Source organism: Molossus molossus, unplaced genomic scaffold (assembly GCF_014108415.1).
Source record: "Molossus molossus isolate mMolMol1 unplaced genomic scaffold, mMolMol1.p scaffold_m16_p_4, whole genome shotgun sequence".
In the NCBI taxonomy this organism is placed as follows: Eukaryota; Metazoa; Chordata; class Mammalia; order Chiroptera; family Molossidae; genus Molossus; species Molossus molossus.
The window spans coordinates 46,525,243-46,546,522 of record NW_023425377.1 but is presented as its reverse complement, the minus strand read 5'-3'; the positions used below and the strand labels follow the sequence as shown (position 1 = coordinate 46,546,522).

The 21,280-nt window shown below is 43.0% G+C and overlaps 1 protein-coding gene and 1 long non-coding RNA gene across 8 annotated transcripts in view; one reads left to right on the top strand and one right to left on the bottom strand.

The window, feature by feature from the left end:
- Nucleotides 1-336: 336 nt before the first annotated feature.
- On the bottom strand, nucleotides 337-2,229 carry LOC118615989. The gene is made up of 3 exons (XR_004956514.1): nucleotides 2,139-2,229; nucleotides 1,530-1,762; nucleotides 337-983 (listed from the first exon to the last, which is right to left on the bottom strand). It is a non-coding gene; the product is annotated as an uncharacterized LOC118615989 (long non-coding RNA).
- Nucleotides 2,230-2,379: 150 nt separating this feature from the next.
- The window catches only part of LOC118616029 (transformation/transcription domain associated protein), a 173,004-nt gene continuing 154,103 nt past the window's right edge, over nucleotides 2,380-21,280 (top strand). For all 7 annotated transcript variants that reach the window (XM_036241367.1, XM_036241369.1, XM_036241366.1 and 4 more), the window contains exons 1-7: nucleotides 2,380-2,499; nucleotides 6,551-6,710; nucleotides 7,129-7,178; nucleotides 12,698-12,808; nucleotides 15,220-15,324; nucleotides 16,300-16,383; nucleotides 17,735-17,791. In XM_036241367.1, coding sequence (XP_036097260.1) covers nucleotides 6,611-6,710; nucleotides 7,129-7,178; nucleotides 12,698-12,808; nucleotides 15,220-15,324; nucleotides 16,300-16,383; nucleotides 17,735-17,791 — 507 coding nt within the window. In that variant the 5' untranslated portion in view covers nucleotides 2,380-2,499; nucleotides 6,551-6,610. The remainder of the gene's footprint in view (nucleotides 2,500-6,550; nucleotides 6,711-7,128; nucleotides 7,179-12,697; nucleotides 12,809-15,219; nucleotides 15,325-16,299; nucleotides 16,384-17,734; nucleotides 17,792-21,280) is intronic.

Here is a 21,280-nt window from a genome sequence, read left to right as displayed (position 1 = left end):
TCAACACATTAGAGCTGACCACAGACCTGGAACACCTAGTTGAGAGTGCATTAGAACGCAAGTCATGGGTTGCCTCTCTTCTAGAGTTTGCTCAGGTCCCCAGTACTTCTTTCTTCCTTAACTCTTAGACACTAGGTACATAGTCAGGCTAGGTCAGAGCAATGACGACAGGCTTTGGGATTTCTTTCCACTATATCAAGCTGTTTCTCTGAGCCTGTTTCCTGTTCTGTTAAATGTTGCAAGAACCCTGCCAGGATGGTCTAGATTAGTGGAGTCTTAGGTGGACTCCAGGAGGTGGAGTGAGGAGCAGAAGCACAGTGGAGTGCTGTAACCCCTGCCTCTGACAAGACCACAGCAAGCCTCATCTGAAGGCAGGCTCTTCTACTACAAGTTGGAAAATTGTTGGAAAGCACCCCCTCAACAACCTCCCCCAATATCACTCTAGGGAATCTATTTTCCAGCAGATGGAAAGTTTGTGAATCAAGAGATCATATGATTTCTAAGGGCCCCTTTAGTTTGATTCTCTTAAAACCAAAGACCAAAAACCTTGAGGGTGAGCCCGAGAATGAATTCATGTAACTACAAATGGTTTAGAGTTTATTAAGTAGAGCGTGGATAAAGTGCAGCAGACATAGATGTATGCAACACCCAAATGGAACTGAACCACAGATTCCTTAAAAAAATCTGTCAGTTACTCAATTGGCCATTTCCTCCCCGACTGGCACAGGGGCTTGTCAGGGGAGATGAGGGAATAAGTTCAGTGGCAGGATCGGTGGTTGCTCCTGGGGCTGGGAATGATCTCCAGGGAGCTTTCAAGGTCAGGCTATGGGCTCAGGGTCTAGACTTCAGAGCGGATACTGCCAGACCCACCAAGATGGCTGTGACCATGAAGCCCTGGGCAGCATCTGGGTGCACATCATGAGCTGGGAGCACTGGCTCGGACCCCGGTGGAAGCAGTAGGTAAGGGCCTGTGCCCAGTCAGCCTGAGGAAGGGACAAAATATGTTGTGAGTGGTGAGAAGGACAATGAAGGTCCCTTCCAGCTTCAGCCTTTCTTCTGCAGGGTGAATATGTCGAAACAGCAGGCAGCTGGGCAGGTGTTGCTGAATGGACTGAGCATCAGCCCATGGACTGAGAGGTCATGGTTTGATTCCTGATCAGGGCATGTGCCAGGGTTGCAGGCTCAATCCCCAGTAGGGGATGTGCAGGAGGCAGCTGATGATGTTTCTCTCCCACAAGGATGTTTCTATCTCTTCCTCCCTTCCCCTTTCTATAAAACATCAATTAAAAACTACTTTAAAAAAACCAGCTGGGGGTAATCTAGGGTGGGGCCTAGGTGGGAAGTGTTGGTCCAGGCAGAGTTTATGGTGTTAACAAAGTCCTCTCCATCTCAGGTCAATTTTTCTGCTCGTCACCCTTCATCACCGCCCCCTTCTCATTCTGGACCCCCTGACGTCACAGGTCCGCCCCTATTTCATGCCCCCCCCATCACTGTTCTCGTGGTTTGCAGTTTTTACAGCACCCCCTTACCTATTGGTACTATTGTGTTTTCGTGTGCTTCTTTTAGATCTTTTCCTTAAAGCTTTTCGTTGTTTTAGAGTACTCTCTCTCAAGGGCCTTTCAGGTCCAACACGCCATCACACCTGGGCATCAAGTCGTTCTGCCCGACTACCCCTTTCTCTCCATTGTTTTGGCCTACGCCGAGGCATCTGCCGGAGGGGACAGAAAGCTGTCCTCTGAGTTGCAGCCTCAGGTTGTTTCAGCTGCAAAACAAATGACTGAGTAAACCACCTCCAGGAAGAACACCAGGACTTTCCCTTTCCTCTAAGGCTGCCTTAAAGGGTATAGGTCAGTCTTCAAGTGGGTCAGAGATTATTACGCCTTCCACCTTCCAAAAATCCTCCTTTCCTTCATCTCCTCTCGGGCTAAGAAGGACCCTAGGAAGGCAGCGGAGGAGATAAACCCCGCCTTGCCTTCCACGTTCAGTTGCGGGCGGGTGGGAGACGGGCTCTTCCCGGACCACACTGACACCAACTAGGGAAGGCCACCGAGCGTCTCTCCCGCACCCTCCCCGAGCCTGGCTCCTACGAGGGGACTTAGAGCAGTAGGAGCCCAAGGAGAAACACACAAGGTAACTACCTGAGACTCCATCCGGGTGGGCCGCTCCGCCCACGGAGGCGAGGTTCAAAGGGCCGAGAGGGTCCACAGGCGCCTCGCAGCTCCTCCCGCGCCGCACAGCCCCTCCCGCTCCGCATAGTCCCTCCCGCGCCGCACAGCCCCTCCCGCTCCGCATAGTCCCTCCCGCGCCGCACAGCCCCTCCCGTTCCCGCTGGGCTCCCAGGCCACGCCCACTCAGGGCGGTGCGCCTGGGCCTGTTCCTCCCGCGGCGGGCGTAGCGGCTTTAAGCGGGGGCGGGAGTGCGTGCGGCAGCTTTGCCGCGGCCTGTATTTCGGTGGATGTCGTGGGTCTGAGCTGCTGGAGGCTCGCCGCGGAAGTCGGGGTAAGTGTGGGAGAGAAGTGGAACGACCCCGGGAGGCGCGAGCGGCGGCTACGACGGGTGCGGCGCAGTCCAGGAGTGGGGAGATTTCTGCGGCGGCTCCGCCGGAGTGATCGAGAAAGGCCGGGCCCAGCCCTAGCTACAACGTCCGCCACTACCTGGTCGAGCTGGGGAGCAACGGGAGGCGGAGGGTTAGTGGCGCGGATATTGGCCCTCGGCGCTTTCCGTAGCACGACCGGGGAGGCGGGCGCTCGCTGTTTGGGGACGGCGACAAAAGGAGGGAAGCGGAGGGTCTTTTGAGCCTGGGAAGCTAGAGTGTGGGATTTGAGCCCCGTTCCCCCGCGGCGCCCCCGGCTACTCTGGCACCTCCCGGCCTCCACGCAGGCACCTGGCTCGCCTGGCCCAGCGTGAAGAGCTAAGGTAGTGGTGAGGACAGCGCCCCTTCTGGCCCGGCGGCGCCGCCTCAGGGTGCGGGCGACGGGAGGCGGGGCCGTTTGCTGTAGTGCGGGAGCGTGCAGCCTCGGGTCTTCCTACTGGGGCTCCGTGGGAGCCAGGCCTGGAATCTCGGCCCCCGGGCTCTTCGAGCTGCTCTCCATCAGACAGGCGGGATGGTGGGGTGGGACGTTTTCGCACATTACCGCCCCCACTCTCCGGCCTTGAAAGCCGAGGCAGGCCCCTGGGGGCCCTGGGAAATGGAAGAGTTGACGAATCCGATGAAAAAAAGGAGGTCCGAGCCTTTAAGGAGTTTGGGGACGATCAAATATGTCTTAGCCAGGGAGAGGCCGTGACCCTGAATCTTGGGTTCTCGTGGATGAGGATGGGGGTGTGTGTGGGGCCTTCTGCATTTGGAGGAGAGCGTGCTTCCTGAAAAAGGAAGCAGTATTTTGGTCTTCTTCATCTAGCAGGGTTGACAGAATCCCTCCCCTTGGTCTCTTCCTGCCCTGAGCCAGCGGGACTCTGGTCCTCCGGTGGGACTTCTGGTGGGCTGTGCTAGAATGGAACAGCTGTGGGTATCCTCTCTGCATGGAGCAGTGCTTTTAGTGTTCTGGGAGAGTGGCCAGAGGCTTTGTGGTGTCAGGGTGTCCCCATCATTTAGGCCAGAAGTGTGAACTGCAAGACAGTGTATCCGTTAGGGCAAAGCTTTTTAAAGGCCTCCAGAAGAGTTATTGGTATCTCTGTTGAAAGAAAATCAAGTCAGGAAACTGCCTCTTAAGGTAGAGTGAAATTAGATATATACAAGGAGGATGGGTAAAAGCAATTTCCCCAGGTTCTCTAGAGTCTTCTGTGAGGGCTTTTAAAGTAGAATCTTAAGTTTCCCTCTATTTTTCAGTCTGAAGTGGCATTTCTCCAAGTGTGGTCGACAGCCTGTTTCCGACTCACTGAGGTGCTAATTTTTTCATTTATTCAGTGAGCATCTTTTGAGTACCAACGGTGTGCCAGCTGCAATTTACAGCTTCCTGGATTCCTCACTGTACTCTGTTTCTGGGTTATGCTTGGGAATCCATTTTGGCTCCTTGTGATTTAATGCACATTGAAGTTTGATATAACAAGTCACGTAGGGCAGAAGTGGCCAAACTACAGTCAGCTGACCAATTCTAGCCTGATGCCTGTTTTTATACAGCTCATTAACTAAGAATTGTTTTTAAATTTTTCTTTGTTCATCCTCACCCACGGACATTTTTTTGCATTTATCTTCAGATAGAGCAGGAGGGAGAGAGGGAGGAAGAGGAAGAAACATCAATGTGAGAGAGACACATCGACTGGTTGCCACCCGCACAACCCCAACCAGGGCTGGGGACAAACTGCAACTGAGGTACATGCCCTTAGCAGGAACCGAACCCAGGACTCTCTGATCCACAGGCCACGCTCTAACTGCTGAGCAACCAACCAGGGTCGTTTTTACATTTTTAAAATGGTTGTGAAAAAGTCAAAAGAAAGCCCTGGCCGGTTTGGCTCAGCGGTTAGAACGTCAGCCTGTGGTCCACGGAGACCCGGGTTCGGTTCCCGCTAAGGGCATGTACCTTGGCTGCAGTTTGTCCCTGGCCCTGGTTGGGTTGTGTGGGTGGCGGCCACTCGATGTGTCCCTTTCACATTGATGTTTCTCTCTCTTCCTCTCTCTCCTTCCCGCTCTATCTGAGTGAAAAATGGAAAAATGTCCTCGGGTGAGGATTAAAAAAAAAAAAAAAAAAAAGTCAAAAGAAAAATAATGTTTCATGACATGTGAGAATTATATGAAATTAAAATTTCAATGTCCAGAAATAAAGTTATATTAGATCATAGCTGCTTTTGTTCATTTATATGGTGTCTGTGGCTGAGCAGTTGTGACAGACTGCATGGCTGCAAAGCCTAAAATATTTACTCTCTGGCTCTTTGTAGAGAATATAGAGAGTTTGCTGACTCCTTGCTTAGGGAAAGAAGGAAATATGATAAAAAAGGAAAGCCTCTGTCTAGAAAATTCATTTAGGAAATTAATACATAAAATGGATTTAGGTAAATTTTATGTTATTTTATTTTTTAGTTAATCCTCACCCGACGATATTTTTCCATTGATTTTTTTTTTTTTTTTTTTTAAAGATACAGTGGAAGGGAGGGGGAGAGAGAGAGAGAGGAACATGGATGTGAGAGACACACAGATTGGCTGCCTCCTTCACGACTCTGAAGGGGTGGGGATCAAACCTGCAACCCAGGCATGTGTTCTGGACCGGGAATTGAACCTGAGGCCCTTCTGTCTGCAGGCTGATGTTCTAACTGAGCCAAACTGGTTAAAAAAATTTATTTTTAGCCTCATTGGAGGACATTTTTGCATTTATCTTCAGATAGAGCGGCAGGGAGAGAGGAAGGAAGAGAGAGAGAGAAACATCAATGTGAGAGAGACATATTGACTGGTGGCCACCCACACGACCTCAACTGGAGCCGGGGACAACTTGCAACTGAGGTACGTGCCCTTAGCGGGAACCGTACCCGGATCTCTGTGGTCCATGGGCCGACGCTCTAACTGCTGAACCAATCAGGCCAGGGCCAGGCTGGTAAATTTTAGTTTTTAAAAAGTAGAGGGGCCCGGTAGAGGGGCTCATTGTTGAGCATCGACCCATGCACCAAGAGGTCACGGGTTTGATTCCTGGTCAGGGCACATGCCCATGTTGTGGGCCCGATTCTAAGTGGGGACATGCAGGAGGCGGTCAATCTATGTTCTCTCTCATTGATGTTTCTATCTTTCTCTTCCTCCCTCTCCTTTCCTCTCTCTCTAAAATCAATAAAGAAAAAAAAGAAAAATAGAGGGAATACCCAGCTAGTATGGCTCAGTGGATTGAGTGTCACATCCCATGGACTGAGAAGTCCTGTTTCAGTTCCAGGGCATATGCTGGATTGTGGGCTCGGTCCCTGGTGGGGGCATGCAGGAGGCGGCCGATCGATGTTTCTCTCTCACACTGATGTTTCTCTCTCTTTATCTCCTTTCCTCTCTCTTAAAATATATCTATATCTGTCTGTCTATCTATCTATCTTTCTGTCTATCTCCATCCATCCACTGGGGATCTGGCCCACAACCTGGGCATATGTCCTGACTGAGATCCGAACCAGCAACCTCTTGGTGCATGGGTCATTGCTCAACCATTGAGCCACACCAGCCAAGCAATAAAAACATATTAAAAAAAATAAATAAACTGTGAACCCGTCTTTAAAAAAAAAAGTAGAGGGGATAGTGTATTCTGGATTAATGTAAAAGTCTTTAGATAAATGCAGACATTTAGGTAGGAATTTATTATTTTTTAATATGTTTTTATTGATTTTTTTAGAGAGAGAGATGAAGGAAGAGAAAGATGGAAACATTCATGTGAGAGAGAAACATCTATTGGTTGCCTCTTTCACGCCCCCATCTGGGATTGAGCCCACAGCCCCGGCATGTGCCCTGACTGGGACTTGAACTAGGACCTCTCAGTCCATGCATTGATGCTCAATCCACTGAGCCCCACTGGCCGGGCCAGGTAGGATTTTCATAGAGATTGTAAATCTGTGCCCTTAATAAGTTGGCTAATTTATATGTTTCTCTTCATAGCTGGGTGAACTCATGGACCTGATACTTTTCTCTTGAGAAATAAATTAGATAAAAAGAAAAATGGCATTTGTTGCGACACAAGGGGCCACAGTGGTTGACCAAACCACGCTGATGAAAAAATACCTTCAGTTTGTGGCAGCTCTCACAGATGTTAATACCCGTGAGTTGATTTTTTTTGTCATTAAGAAATGGATTAATGTGAATCATTTATCTCGGTTCAAATAATGTGCACATGGAGATAAATATAACTTTAACTTTTGTTCTAATTTCCTCTTTCTCTGCCTAGTGGAGAAGCAAAGTGATGATCAATACTGGCTGGAGTTCCGAAGAGGCACGCGCGCGCGCGCGTGTGTGTGTGTGTGTGTGTGTGTATCTGTCCTTGTCTGTGCATGCACATGTATGTCTGGGAGTATGAATGTCCATGACTGATTGTAGGGAACTAGTTATGTGCCTTCTGTTGGACCATGATAGTCAAACTGATAAGATCTGATTGCTTCTTTTATTAAATCGAATAATTTTGGGAACATCATTAACATAATTTCATTACCTGATGATTTTTTTTTTTGGTCATTTTACAGCTGATGAAACAAAGTTAAAAATGATGCAAGAAGTTAGTGAAAATTTTGAGGTATGATCTTTTTATTTTACATTTTTAATTTTGAGCTGAATAATGTCATGGGCTTTGCTAGTAACTCATAAAACATTGTCCCCATTAATGTAACTTACTGTATTTTAAAAGTGAAATTTGAAAGTTTGTACACAGCATTGTCCAATTTTTTCATGCTAGTGATAGTTTCGTTGCTTTTAGTTGTTTATCATTTTTTCCTTTTCTTAATCTATTTCTTGATTTTAGGAAGAGAGGAATGGGGAGAGAGAGAAACATCCATTTGTTGTTCTACTTATTTATGCATTCATTGATTGATTCTTATATGTGCCCTGACTGGCGATTGAACCCTGAAATCTTGGCATATTGGGATGAAACTAACCAACTGACAACAAACTCTAACCAACCTGACCAGGGCACATTTTTTTCATTTTTATTTATTTTTTTAAAAATCCTTACCCGAGGATATTTTTCTATTTATTTTCAAATAGAATGGGAGGGAGGGAGAGGGAGAGAGAGGGAAACATGGATGTGACAGGGACACATTGACTGGTTGCCTCCCTCACGACCCTGACCAGGACTGGGGACGAACAGCAACCGAAGTATGGGCCCTTGGCCAGAATCGAACCCATGACTCATCAGTCTATGGGCTGATACTCTAACTGCTGAGCCAAACCTTTTCACTTTTAAATAGGATAGCTCTTTAGGCTTATACTTTCCGGGTGCATTCAGACTTTTGCTGTGAATTTATAGTCAGGCAATAAATGGTATGATACTATGGACTGAGAGCTGGATATCACTTTTGGCTCTATTATTCATTTGTAACTTCTGTGACCTTAATCAATCAGTTTCTATTCTGGGGCTCATAGACTACAATTATTTTGTCCATTAAGTCCCCCAGGGTCTGTTCATTTTTCAATTTATTTTTTTTCTTTTTATAAAATATGTTTTTGCCCTGGCCAGTTTGGCTCAGTGGTTGAGTGTCAACCTTCGGACCAGAGAGTCCCGGGTTTGGTTCCCGCTAGGGGCACGTACCACCAAAAAAAAAAAATGTTTTCATTGAATCTCTTTTTGAGAGAGAGAGGAAGAGGCAGAGAGAGAATCATCAATGTGAGAGAGAAACATCAATCAGCTGCTTCCTGCACACCCCCTACTGGGGATCAAGCCCACAACCCCAGCATGTGCCCTGACTGGGAATTGAACTGGTACCTTTTTTTTTGTTAAATTTTTTAAATTTATTTTTGTTGCAGATGTTTCTCCTTTTTCCTTCATTGACACCCTCCTCCTGATCCCCCAACCTGCCCTGTCCCCAGCATTGTTGTCTATGTCCATTGGTTACGCATACATGTATATAAGTTCTGTGGTTTATCTCTTCTCTTCCCTCCCACCCCGTCTCCTGAGGTTTGTCAGTCTGTACCCTACTTCTAGGTCTCTGGGTCTGTTTTGTGCATCAGTTTGAACCGGGACCTCTCAGTCCATGGGATGACGTTCAAGCCACTGAGCCACACCGGCTGGGCTGGTTTTTTTAATTTTATTTTAAATTTTATTCATGATATTAGTTTTAGGTATACTGCGTAGTGGTTAGACAATCATAACTTTACATTACAAAGTGGTTCTCCAATATTTCAAGTACCCACTTGGAACTATTACAATATTATTATTTTTTTATTATTTTTTTTTATCCTCACCCGAGGACATTTTTGATATTTTGTTCAGATAGAGTAGGAGGAAGAGAGAGAGAGAAACATTGACGTGAAAGGGACACATCGAGTGGTTGCCACCCGCACGACCCAACCAGGGCTGGGGACAAACTGCAACCAAGGCACGCGCCCCTAGCGGGAACCGAACCCGGGACTCTCTGGTCCACAGGCCAACGCTTCAACCGCTGAGCCAAACCAGCCAGGGCTATTACAATATTATAGACTATATTCCTTTCCTATGTTGTACTTTATATCCCTGTGAATATATAAATATATATTTTTTATTCTCACTCGAGGACATTTTTTTTTTGGCATTTATCCTCAGACAGAGCGGGAGGGAGAAATGGGGGAAGAAAGGCAGAGAAACATTGATGTGAGAGAGACACATCGACTGGTTGCCACCCACACAACCCCAGCCGGTGCTCTTAGTGGGAACTGAATCCGGGACTCTCGGGTCCGCAGGCTGATGCTCTAACCACTGAGCAAAACTGGCCAGGGCTATTTAGAGAGAGAGGAAGGGAGGGGGAGAGAGAGAGAAACTTCTATGAGAGACAGCATTGATCTGCTACCTCCTGCATGCCCCCCGCTGGGGATTTGACCCACAACCTGAACATGTGCCCTGACCAGGAATTGAACCAGTGACTTCTTGGTGCATGGTTTGACGCTCAACCACTGAGCCATCCCAGCCGGGCTGGGTCTCATTTTCTTACCCAATCAGCCACTCTGTGTCTTTTGATCAGAACATTTAATCTATTTACATTTAAAGTAATTGTTGATATGAAAATAATTATTGCCATTTTATTATTCATGTTTTTGATCATATTTCTTTTTTTTTTATCCTCACCTGAGGACATTTTTTGATACTTTATTCAGATAGAAGGGGAGAGAGAGAGAGAGAAACATCGATGTGAAAGGGACACATCGAGTGGTTGCCACCCGCACGACCCAACCAGGGCCAGGGACAAACTGCAACCGAGGCAAGTGTCCTTAGTGGAAACCGAACCCGGGTCTCTCTGGACCACAGGCTGATGCTCCAACCACTGAGCTAAACCGGCCAGGGCGTCGTCTTCTTAAAGAAGTTTCTTATAATGCTTGCTTGGTCGTGTTGAACTTCTTTAGCTTTTTCTTGTCTAAAAAGATAAAAAAAAATTGTTGTCCCTGGTGAATTAAAGTCTAGTTGAGGAGAGTCTGTTGAGGAACTGCACAACTAACTCCTGGGGCCACCTCCCATGTTCTAGTCGAATGGAGTCCCTAGAATTGTACACTGGGTTGGCCCTGGGAGATTGATGCTCAGGTGCATATTCCAAGCATTGCAGTACTTGTTTTTGCCCCTTTGGCGCCACATTCTTTTCTGGTTTTCTCCTGTTTTTCAGTTTCATTCTTTATAAACTATTCTTCTAAGATTACCTTATGTAATAGACAGCCCCAAATCTTTATCTTCAGACCAGATCAGTGTCTGGAGCTTCACACACTTAGATTTCACTGCCCAGATGCTGTGTGTCCCCAGCTTGTTTGACTCATGATAGTAAAAATTTAAATTTTTTCCTCTTATACTCCCATTCCTGCCATACTGAACTTCTTTAGTGACTTTTACACTCTCATGCTTTCTTATAATTTTGTGCCTTTGCATATTCTTTTCTTAGAACCTTCTTCTTTTCTATTTTCTAAAAAATCATCATCTGAGGAGATTTTTCTATTTATCTTCAGATAGAGTGGGAGGGAGGGAGAGGGGGGGAGAGAGTAACATCGATCAGTTGCCTCCCACACGACCCGGACAAGCTCCAGGGATGAACTGCAACTAAGGTACGTGCCCTTGACCGGAATAGAACCTGCGACTCATCGGTCTGTGGGCAGACGCTCTAAGCACTGAGCAAAACTGGCCAGGACTTTTTCTCTGTTTTTTTTACATGGTTAATTCCTACTGGACTTTTTAGTTTTAGCCTAAACATCACTTCTTCAGGAAGGTGGTCTTTGTCATTGGTTCTGTCTATAAATTGTTTCTTTGTTAGATATTCCTTCATCATAGTTCGTGATTGTTAGTTCCTTTCTTGGTATCTATCTTCCCACACTGCTGCCTCCCCCATCTCTGAGGGCATGAATTGTATACTTTCTTTAGCGTTTTATCTCCAGTGAGTACCTGATGGGAACCTGATACATATTTGATGAATGAGCAAGTGAGACCTTAAAGGGGAAATGGACTTGGATGTTATACTTAATTTGAGTTTACTTTAAAAACTTATTGTTTCTGACATTCGGCATGTTTTTAACTTCTTTGAGTGTCTTTCTTTATCTGTGAAATGGGCATAATAGTTACCTGAGGTTTGTGGTGAGGCCTGAGTGAGACAGAATAAAAGGCATGTTACACAGTATTTATTTAGCATGTAGGTGCTCTGTAAATACTAGTATATTTATTGACCATTCACTGTAGACACTGTTGTAGTTTACATAGGGCATGAAATATTATCCTCTTAATGGATGGGGTCACTGAAGCACAGGTGTATAATCTTAAGTGGGATCCAGAAGCTGTGCAACTAACCATTTTACTATCTTATCTCCAAACTATAGTTTTATTACCTATTTTCCTTTTAAAATTAGTGCTGAGGCCCTGGCTGGTTTGGCTCAGAGGTTAGAACATTGGCCCATGGACCAGAGAATCCCGGGTTTGGTTCTCGGTAAGGGTACCACGGTAAGGTACCTCAGTAGCAGTTTGTCCCTGGCCCCGGTTGCGGTTGTGTGGGTGGCAGCCAGTCAATGTGTCTCTCTCACATCGATGTTTCTCCCTTTCTCTTTCTCACTCTCCCTCCTGCTCTATCTGAAGATAAATGCAAAAATGTCCTCGGGTGAGGATAAAAAATAATAATAATGATGAAAAATAAATAAAATTAGTGCTGAGATCAATAATGGATTAGATTTGATTATAATCTAGTTTATTTAGGTTAATAAATAAGTTAGATGTTTAGATTGGAAACAGGTGTCTGTTTAGGCTCTTCATTTTCCACATGAAGAAACTCAGCTCAAGAAGCTAAATGACTTTTCAGAGGTCTCAAACTTAGTGTGGCAGAGCTAGCCTAGAACTGGCTCCAAATTCATTTTCCATAGCATTAGTATTTCTAGTTTTAACAGTAAATTCTAGCATTTAGTCCTCTTGAATTGGATTTCAGAAGCAGCAATCATCCTAATTTATTTACTTATTTTAAAAAAAATATTTTTATTGATTTTTTTGTAGAGAGAGAGATACATTGATGTGAGAGAGAAACATCAATTGGCTGCTCTCTGCACGCCCCCTCACTGGAGACCGAGCCCACAACCCAGGCATGTGCCCTGACTGGAAATTGAACCAGGACCTCTTAGTCCATGGAACTACGTTCAATCCACTGAGCCAAACTGGCCAGGCCATCCTAATTTATTTAAAACTGTATTATTACCAGCCTGGCCAGTTTGGCTCAGCAGTTAGAGCCATCAGTCTATGGACCAAAGGGTCTTGGCTTTGATTCTGGTCAAGGGCATGCACCTGGGTGGCAGGTTTGATTCCTAGCCCCCATTGGGGCTTTGTGGGAGGCAGCCAATCAGTGTGTCTCTCTTGAATTGGTTTCTCTCTCTCCTTCCCTCCCTTCTTCCCACTCTATCTGAAAATCAATGGAAAAATATTCTCGGGTGAGAATAAAAAACAAACAAAACACAAATATAAAACTATGTTATCACCAAAGCATCTAAAAGTATTAAAAATTATTGAGTAGTAGAAATTACTGTGGACTCTGGTAAAATGTTTTATATTCTTTTGAATTTGAAGTGAAAATATAAACGTAAACTAAATGCAGTTTTCTTTAACTTTTGCATAATTAGAATGTAACGTCATCTCCTCAATATTCTACATTCCTGGAACATATCATCCCTCGGTTTCTTACATTTCTTCAAGATGGAGAAGTTCAGTTTCTTCAGGAGAAACCAGCCCAGGTAATCTGGTTAAAACTGTCAGTGAGAAAAAAATGTCATGTGGTAGGATTGTGCAAGCGTTTATAAATTAAAACAACTTAAAAAAAAAACCCCTATGGTTCCACTTAAAAATGAAAGAAGTTTTGTCACATAAAGATAACTTTGCCCAAGGCTTTGCCTAAAACATTTTTTTCCCCTTAATTTCTGGCATTTTTTTTTCCTCCAATTTTTTGCCCAAAACATTTTAAAACCAAATGTTATGGTTTTATTTTATCAGTACCATCTCATTTACAGTTTAAATTATTTACATATGCTTGCTCGGGATGTGTGCACTATTTATTGCAAATGAATTGGAATATATACAAAAGAAGGAGCAGTAGTTATTGACCTTCCCATACCTGTTATCCAACTCTGCTCTTACTCATTCCAATTCTTGTATTCGTGGCCAATTTTGTTTTATGTATAACCCCACCCACTTTTTTTTTAACCTCCTCCTTGCCTTGATTAATCATTTTAAAACAGTCCATCCCATGATTTTTTTCCCTGTATGTAGTTTTAGCATGTGTCTCTTTTTTTAATTTTTATTATTTTTTTTATTGATGTTAGAGAAAGAGTAAGGGAGAGGAAGAGAGAGATAGAAACATCGATGAGAGAGAACATTGACTGGCTGCCTCCTGCATGTCCCCCACTGGGGATTGGGCCCACAACTTGGGCATGTACCCCAATCGGGAATCAAACCTGCAACTTCTTGGTGCATGGGTTGATGCTCAATCACTGAGCCACATTGCCCGGCGCATGTTTGTCTTAAAAATAACTACAGCCCTGGCCGGTTTGGCTCAGCAGTTAGAGCGTCGGCCCTCGGTCCAGAGAAACCTGGGTTCGGTTCCCGCTAAGGGCACATACCTCGGTTGTAGTTAGTCCCTGGCCCTGATTGGGTCATGCGGGTGGCAACCACTCGATGTGCCCCTTTTACATCGATGTTTCTCTCTCCCTCCCACTCTATCTGAACAAAAAATGGAAAAATGTCCTCAGGTGAGGATAAAAAAAAAAAAAACTACAAATATTACCATAATACCAGTGAAAGTATATTGCTAAAGAAAGCATTTTTTTTTATTTTTTTATTTTTATTTTTATTTATTTTTTTTATCCTCACCCGAGGACGTTTTTCCATTTTTTTTACAGATAGAGTGGGAGAGAGAGAGAGGAAGAGAGAGAGAGAGAGAAACATCGACGTGAAAGGGACACATCGAGTGGCTGCCACCCGCATGACCAACCAGGGCCGGGGACAAACTGCAACCAAAGTACGCGCCCTTAGCGGGAACCGAACCCGGGTCTCTGCCGACCGCAGGCCGACACTCTAACCGCTGAGCCAAACCGGCCAGGGCTAAATTTCTTTTTTTTTTTTTTATCCTCACCCGAGGACATTTTTCCATTTTTTGTTCAGATAGAGCGGGAGGGAGAGAGAGGAAGAGAGAGAGAGAGAAACATCGACGTGAAGGGACACATCGAGTGGCTGCCACCCGCACGACCAACCAGGGCCGGGGACAAACTGCAACCGAGGTACGTGCCCTTAGCGGGAACCGAACCGGGTCTCTCTGTACCGCAAGCCAACGCTCCAACCGCTGAGCCAAACCGGCCAGGGAAAGAAAGCATTTTTATGTTGTACTAGTTTAAGATATATATGTGTATATATATATAATTTGATCTACCTTCTATTTATTTTTAAAATTTATTTTTAAAGAATAGTTTGATTTTTAGAGAGAGAGGAAGGGGGGGAGAGAGAGAGAGAGAGAGATAAAACATGTGAGACCACAACATGCATCAGCTGCCTCCTGCATGCCCTCTACTGGGGATCGAGCCTGCAACCCGGGCACATACCCTTGACCAGGTGTCAAACCGGCGATCTGATGCACCCGACAGCGCCCAACCGAGCCATACTGGCCAGGGCTGATCTTCATTTTAGTTGTCAGCTCCATAGACAGAATCATGGGAGCTTAGTACAAGTACAGCTTATGGTGAAATTAGTCCTTGTGTTCAAGGTAATTGGGGAGAACATTGTAGGAGTTACACAGAATTTGGAGGGAGATCTCAGATGAAGTTCCGCTTGTTATTTTGCTCTTTCATCTTAAATCCACTGCACATTGACACACACATGCCCTTTCTGCTCAAAATAAAGTATGAAAGAGGAAAAGTTTTTTACTTACTTGATTTGGTACACAATTATAGAAATATTGGAAGTAATGGTTTGTAGTACATTCTTTGGATTACATTGAAATAATATACAGGAGTGTTTCTAAAATTAGCTTCATGCTGTGGTATGGTGGTTACCAGTGCTGGGTGCAAACAGCTGTGTGACATTATAGAATGCAAAAGAATTACTTTGGAACTCTTGGAAGGATTTTTTATTTACATTTTTTATTTTTCTTCACCAGCAACTGCGGAAACTAGTTCTTGAAATAATTCATAGAATACCAACCAACGAACATCTTCGTCCTCATACGAAAAATGTTTTGTCTGTGATGTTTCGCTTTTTAGAGGTATGCTTTGAGAATTGTTATTTCTCCATATTAAAAACTATCAGTGGATTTCTTAATGTAAAGTCCAGTGTTATACAACTGTTTCCCTTTCACTAAAGTTCTGATTCACATGAGTAAAAATTTTCTAAATGTCCATTTCCTAGCCAGATTACTATGAAAGGTTATTCATTTGTTTTATTTTGTGTTTGTTTTTTTGAGTCACTGAGAAACTGACTCTACATAATAGAAATCTTTCCAAATGAGTTGGGTGGTCGTTGAGAAACTCAAGAGTACAGGGTTTTTTGGCTTCATGATTTCTAGTTTTGTGTATGTCAAACACAGTAGGTGCTCATAAAGAGTTTCTCAAATTCTTGGGGCTAATCCATCTGGTACCTATTGAGTTAAATTGTTTTCGTGCTGTTCTTGGTCTTGATGTGTTTAGAATTCTATTATGTTTCTGGGCTCCTTGGAAAGATGAGCTTTGAATGGGGGAGAGAGTTGGATTCAGAATCTGGCTCTGTCATTTATTAGCTGTATCATTTTAGCCATGTTGCTTACCTTCTCTGAGCGTTAGCTTCCTAATAGTTACAGTGTGGATGACACCTCCCATTTAGAGAGTATGTGTGAAGTGTTTAGCACAGGGTCCCATACATGTTGGGTGCTCAGTAATTGTTTATTCTTTTGGCAGTACTTTCAAGCAATGACAGTTGTCAGTTGGGCCATTAGACCTCAGTTCATGGTGTGACTTGCCACAAATGCCAGTTAACTCATCTGTCACCAGAACTCACTGTGGGCTGCCTTTCAGATGGTCCACTAAAATCTACGAAAGCTTCTTGTTTGGCTGTGTTTTGTGTGGTTTAATGAATTTTCAACAAATCAAATTTAAGTTGGTTGATGGGAGCCTGTGTATAAAGAAGAATGCTTAGAACGTAGTCTTTAATCTTTAGATTAAAATAAGTCCTTAGAATTGTAACTCTTCAAATGCTTTTTTTAAAGACGGAAAATGAAGAAAACGTTCTTATTTGCCTAAGAATAATTATTGAGCTACACAAACAGTTCAGGCCACCTATCACACAAGAAGTAAGTATTTATCCTGAGAGCATTTCTGAAGTGTGTTGACAAGTTCCTTGTGCTGTGTAAACTTTTATTCTCCTTTAATGTTGACCAAATATATGCTGCTTACAAGTATAGATAATATATTTTTGGGTTTAGAAGTTACCTTTTCTATTTTGAATGTGTATATGAATATTTAACTGATTTTTTTTAGTTGGGGATATGTATTAACTAACTCGATTGGCAGAGCTCTTTGGGTGCTTCTGGTATTCATAAATGTCTGATGTGCCAGAAGGCTCTGATCATTTTATGTTATAAAAGGTTTAAGATGTAGGTTCTGAAATCAACTGGGTTTTAATATCAGCTCTGCAACTCAGTAGCTGTGTGACACAGGATAAACTTCTAGCCATCTGGGCCTTTTCGGTGAGTATATCCTCAAAGATTGCTTGAAGAATTAAATATAAAAGTTAAAGTTCTTTTTTTTTTTTTTATCCTCACCCAAGGACATTTTTCCATTTTTTGTTCAGATAGAGTGGGAGGGAGATAGAGAGAGAGAAATATCGATGTGAAAGGGACACATCGAATGGTTGCCACCTGCATGACCCAACCAGGGCCGGGGACAAACTGCAACCGAGGTATGTGCCTTTAGCGGGAACCGAACCCAGGTCTCTTTGGAATGCAGGCCGACCCTCCAACTGCTGAGCCAAACCAGCCAAGGCTAAAAGTTAAAGTTCTTAGCACAGTGATTAACACAGAGTAAGCATTAAATACTCTGTTAGCAATAATTTTTTTTTTTAATTTTCTTTATTGATTTTAGAGAGAGAGGAAGGGAGAAAGAGAGAGAGAAACATCGATGAGAGAGAACATCGATTGGCTGCCTCTTACATATCCCCCATTGGGGATTGGGCCCACAACCTGGGCTTGTACCCTGACCTGAAATTGAACCTGCGACCTCTTGGTGCATGGGTCGACGCTCAAACACTGAGCCACACCGGCCAGGGCAAAAGTGTTAATGTTTTAATGCTTCTGTTGTATATATTATTAAACTGATTTCCAGAAAGGTTTCATTAGTTTGTGATAGCCCCCCTCTTGTGACAGTCTCTCCAGCATGGTGTATTATTAGATTTTGGAAGGCAAAAAGTGGCATTTTAATTTTTCTATTTTGCTCCTTTTGAATTAGAAGGCTTGTTTTCTGTTTGTTAGTCTTTGTATTTCTTTTTGGTTCACATTTATTGCCTATTTGTATTTTGAGTCTGACATTTTTCTTACCTATTTTATGAGTTCTTGTATATTAAGACTATTAACATTTTTCTTATTTATTGTAAGCACTTTCTGTTTATAAATATCTTCCTTATACTGTTCTTTTTTTATTTTTTAGATTCATCATTTTTTGGATTTTGTGAAACAGATTTATAAGGAACTTCCAAAAGTAGTGGTATGGTTTTAATGTTATTTGAATTTATTACTTATATTTATTTATTACTTTCTTATTCCAGTGGGAATTTGGAGCCACTTTAGTTGAAGGAATAATTTGGGGGAAGCTAATTTTAAAATGGGAGATGTTTATTCATAGTCAGAATTTAGGATGATAAATCAGTCATTAAAAAAAAAAGAGTTCTTTTGATTTCAGTTTTTTTATTTTTATTTTTTATCTTTATTGTTGAATGTATTATAGATGTTCCTCATTTTCCCCCTATTGACCCCCTTCTCCCCACTCCCGCCTTTTCCCACACTGTTGTCTGTGTCCATTGGTTATGCATATAAGTTCTTTGGTTTATTTCTTCCCACCCCCAACCCCCTTCCATTTGAGGTTTGTCAGTTTAGCAACCAATTTGTACTTAATCCCTTCACCTTTTTCACTCATTCCTCCAACCCCTCTCCTATCTGGCAGCCAACAAAATGTTCTCTGTATCCATGAGAATGTTTCTGTTCTGCTTGTTCATTTTGTTTGTAGATTTGATTGTCGATAGATATGTATTCATTGCCATTTTGTTTGTTCATATATTTTATCTTTTTCTTCAAAAAGACCTTTCATCATTTCATATAATAACAGTTTGGTGGTAATGAACTCCTTTAACTTTTTCTTGTCTGGGAAACTATATGGCTATTGATTCTAAATGACAGCTTTGCAGGATAGAGTAATCTTGGTTGTAGGTTCTTACTTTTCATCACTCTGAATATTTCTTGCCACTCCTTTCTGGCCTGCAAAGTTTCTTTTGAGAAATCAGCTGACAGTCTTATGGGAACTCCCTTGTAGGTAACCAACTGCTTTTCTCTTGCTGCTTTTAAAATTCTCTCTTTGTCTTGAACCTTTTGCATTTTGATGATGATGTGTCTTGGTGTGGGCCTCTTGGGGTTCATCTTGTTTGGGAGTCTCTGTGCTTCCTGGACTTGTATGTCTGTTTTCTTCACTAAGTTAGGGAAGTTTTCTGCCATTATTGTTTCAAATAGGTTTTCAATTTCTTGTTCTCTCTCTTCTTCTGGCACTCCCAAGATACGAATGTTGGCACACTTGAAGTTGTCCCAGGGGCTCCTTACACTCTCCTCATGTTTTTGGATTCTTTTTTCTTTTTGCTGTTCTGATTGGGAGTTTATTGCTTCCTTATATTCCAGATCGATGGTTTGCTTCTTGGCTTTACCTACTCTACTATTGAATCTGTGTAAATTATTCTTTATTTCAGTTAGTGCCTCCTTCATTTCTGACTGCCTCCTTTATTTCTGACTGGTCCTTTTTTATGCTCTTGAGGCCCTCATTAAGTTCACTGAGGTTCTCACTAAGTTCATTGAGCATCCTTATAAGCAGTATTTTGAACTCAGCATCTGTTAGGTTGCCTATCTCCATTTCACTTAGTTCTTTTCCTGGGATTTTGTTCTCTTCTTTCATTTGGTACCTGTTTCTTTGTCTCCTCATTTTGGCTGCTTCCCCGTGTTTGTTTCTATGTATTACTTAACGAGAGGTATGGGGCTATCTGAGATCAGATGCTGCTTGTTTGAAAGAATTTAGGAAAACCTGAAGCAGGATCCAAGACAGGCCAATCCTATGGTTAAGCAACTGGCAACAACTTGGGTGGGCCTGAAAATTGGGTGGGGCGGGGCCTCAGGGAATCACCAGGGCCGGCAATCAGTGTGAGCCAAGTTGCTGGAGTCCTAAATATGGCAGCCGTCTGCTGCCCCAGAGAAGGGCTCACGAAAGGAACAAAGGCTTCTGACAGCAGGTATGTCCCAGAGAAAGCCCCCTCTCCATCCCTCGCTCCAGTGCCAAACAGCTTAGTTCTTCCCTGTATGTCTCTGGTGCCCCTCGAGCTGCCTCCCCTCTAATCTTAGAGGGAGTGAGTTTGATAAGTCCGTGTGTGGGCTCTTTAAGAGCAGTCTCCCTGAGCCTCAGTTCCCACTGCTTTTTCCCACCAGAAGTTATGGGGACTTCTCTTCCTGGCACTGGAACCCTGAGCGGGGCACCTGGTGTGGGACAGGGACCCCTCAGTCCTCAGGAAGGACCTTCCCAGCCGAGGTAGCCTTCTGATTTTTATCCACCACACATGGGTGTGGGACCAGCCCATCCGCCTCCGCCCTACCAGTCTCGATGTGGCTGCTTCTTTAACTTCGTAGTTGTAGGACTTCCATTCAGCTTGATTTCAGGCGGTTTTGAATGTGGTTGTTCTGTAGTTTAGTTGTAACTTTGATGTGGTTGTGGGAGGTCGCGATACCGCGTGTACCTACGCCGCCATCTTGATCGGAAGTCCCTCTGGTTTCACTGTTTAGATTAAATACTTGAATATATTCTTATTGTGGAAATTGTTCAAAAAATGTCAAGATGAATTCATAGTGTTCTTACTTGCAGGTAACCATTGATATTGCTCTTTTGTTTTGTGTTTCTCTTGCTACTTTTCAAAGATGGTTGTGCTCACAATTGTGAAGCCTTTTTGGGGAGGTGGTGTATTCTTTCAGCATTTTTCTGTCTCATTAAAATTCTTTCCTTTATTGAAAGAACTCTTTCCAAGTAATGCCAACATTGTAAAAGTATGTGGAATAGAAGAGGAACATATCTGTATTTTATTCTCACTTACTAGTAGGAATCGCTATTAACAGTTTGGAACATCTTCTAAGATCTTTTTTCATCCGTTATAATTTTTAGTGGTCCCATAATTTTCTATCATATGCATGTACCCCCAACCATCTCTCTATTTCTGGTTTTCCTAATTTTCAGTTCTTTCCTGTCACAAATAACGCTTTGGTAAAAATCATTGCACATACGTCTGTTTATGTGTCAGAGTTTTTAAAGCATAAAAAATTAGAAAAAAATGAACATATAGTAAAATTGACTTTTTGTTATTTTAAGGATTTTAATCTGATAATAATATATAAAACTTGAAATTAATTACATTCTGAGTTATCAAGTTATGTTACCTATCATTTCAGTAAGAGTTTTTTATAAGAAGCTGTTTTGTTTAATATGAAGTCCAAATTCCACTGAGATCTAAGAATGACGGTGAGATCCTGGCCTTTAAAAATGTCTTCTGTTCTTTGCTTCTGGTCTCATTTTTGATCTCAACTTAGGGGACTATTTTGGAAAGTTAATTCAGTAGGGACTAGCCCCTAGTTTCTTAATCACTGGAGGAATGAGGTCCATTCTCCCTGCCTCACTGAGGTAGTAACGGAACCTGGCATGCATTTCATCTTTTCTCAGCCAGGAAGTAGCAAAAAAATACTTAGGACAAGTTTTTATTTTCTGTTGTTGGAGGCGGAGAAATTTTGTCTCTGTCATGTTGTCTTTATGGTGTTGAATAAAGAGGAGCCCAAGTACTATGGGATTGGACAAGATAAACATGAAGGACATTTGGTTTCTTCCACCTCATGTGTTAGGTCTATTTTACTAATGAATATTGTGTTTGACTTTTAAGGAAAATGATTTCTTTTGTTCTTATGT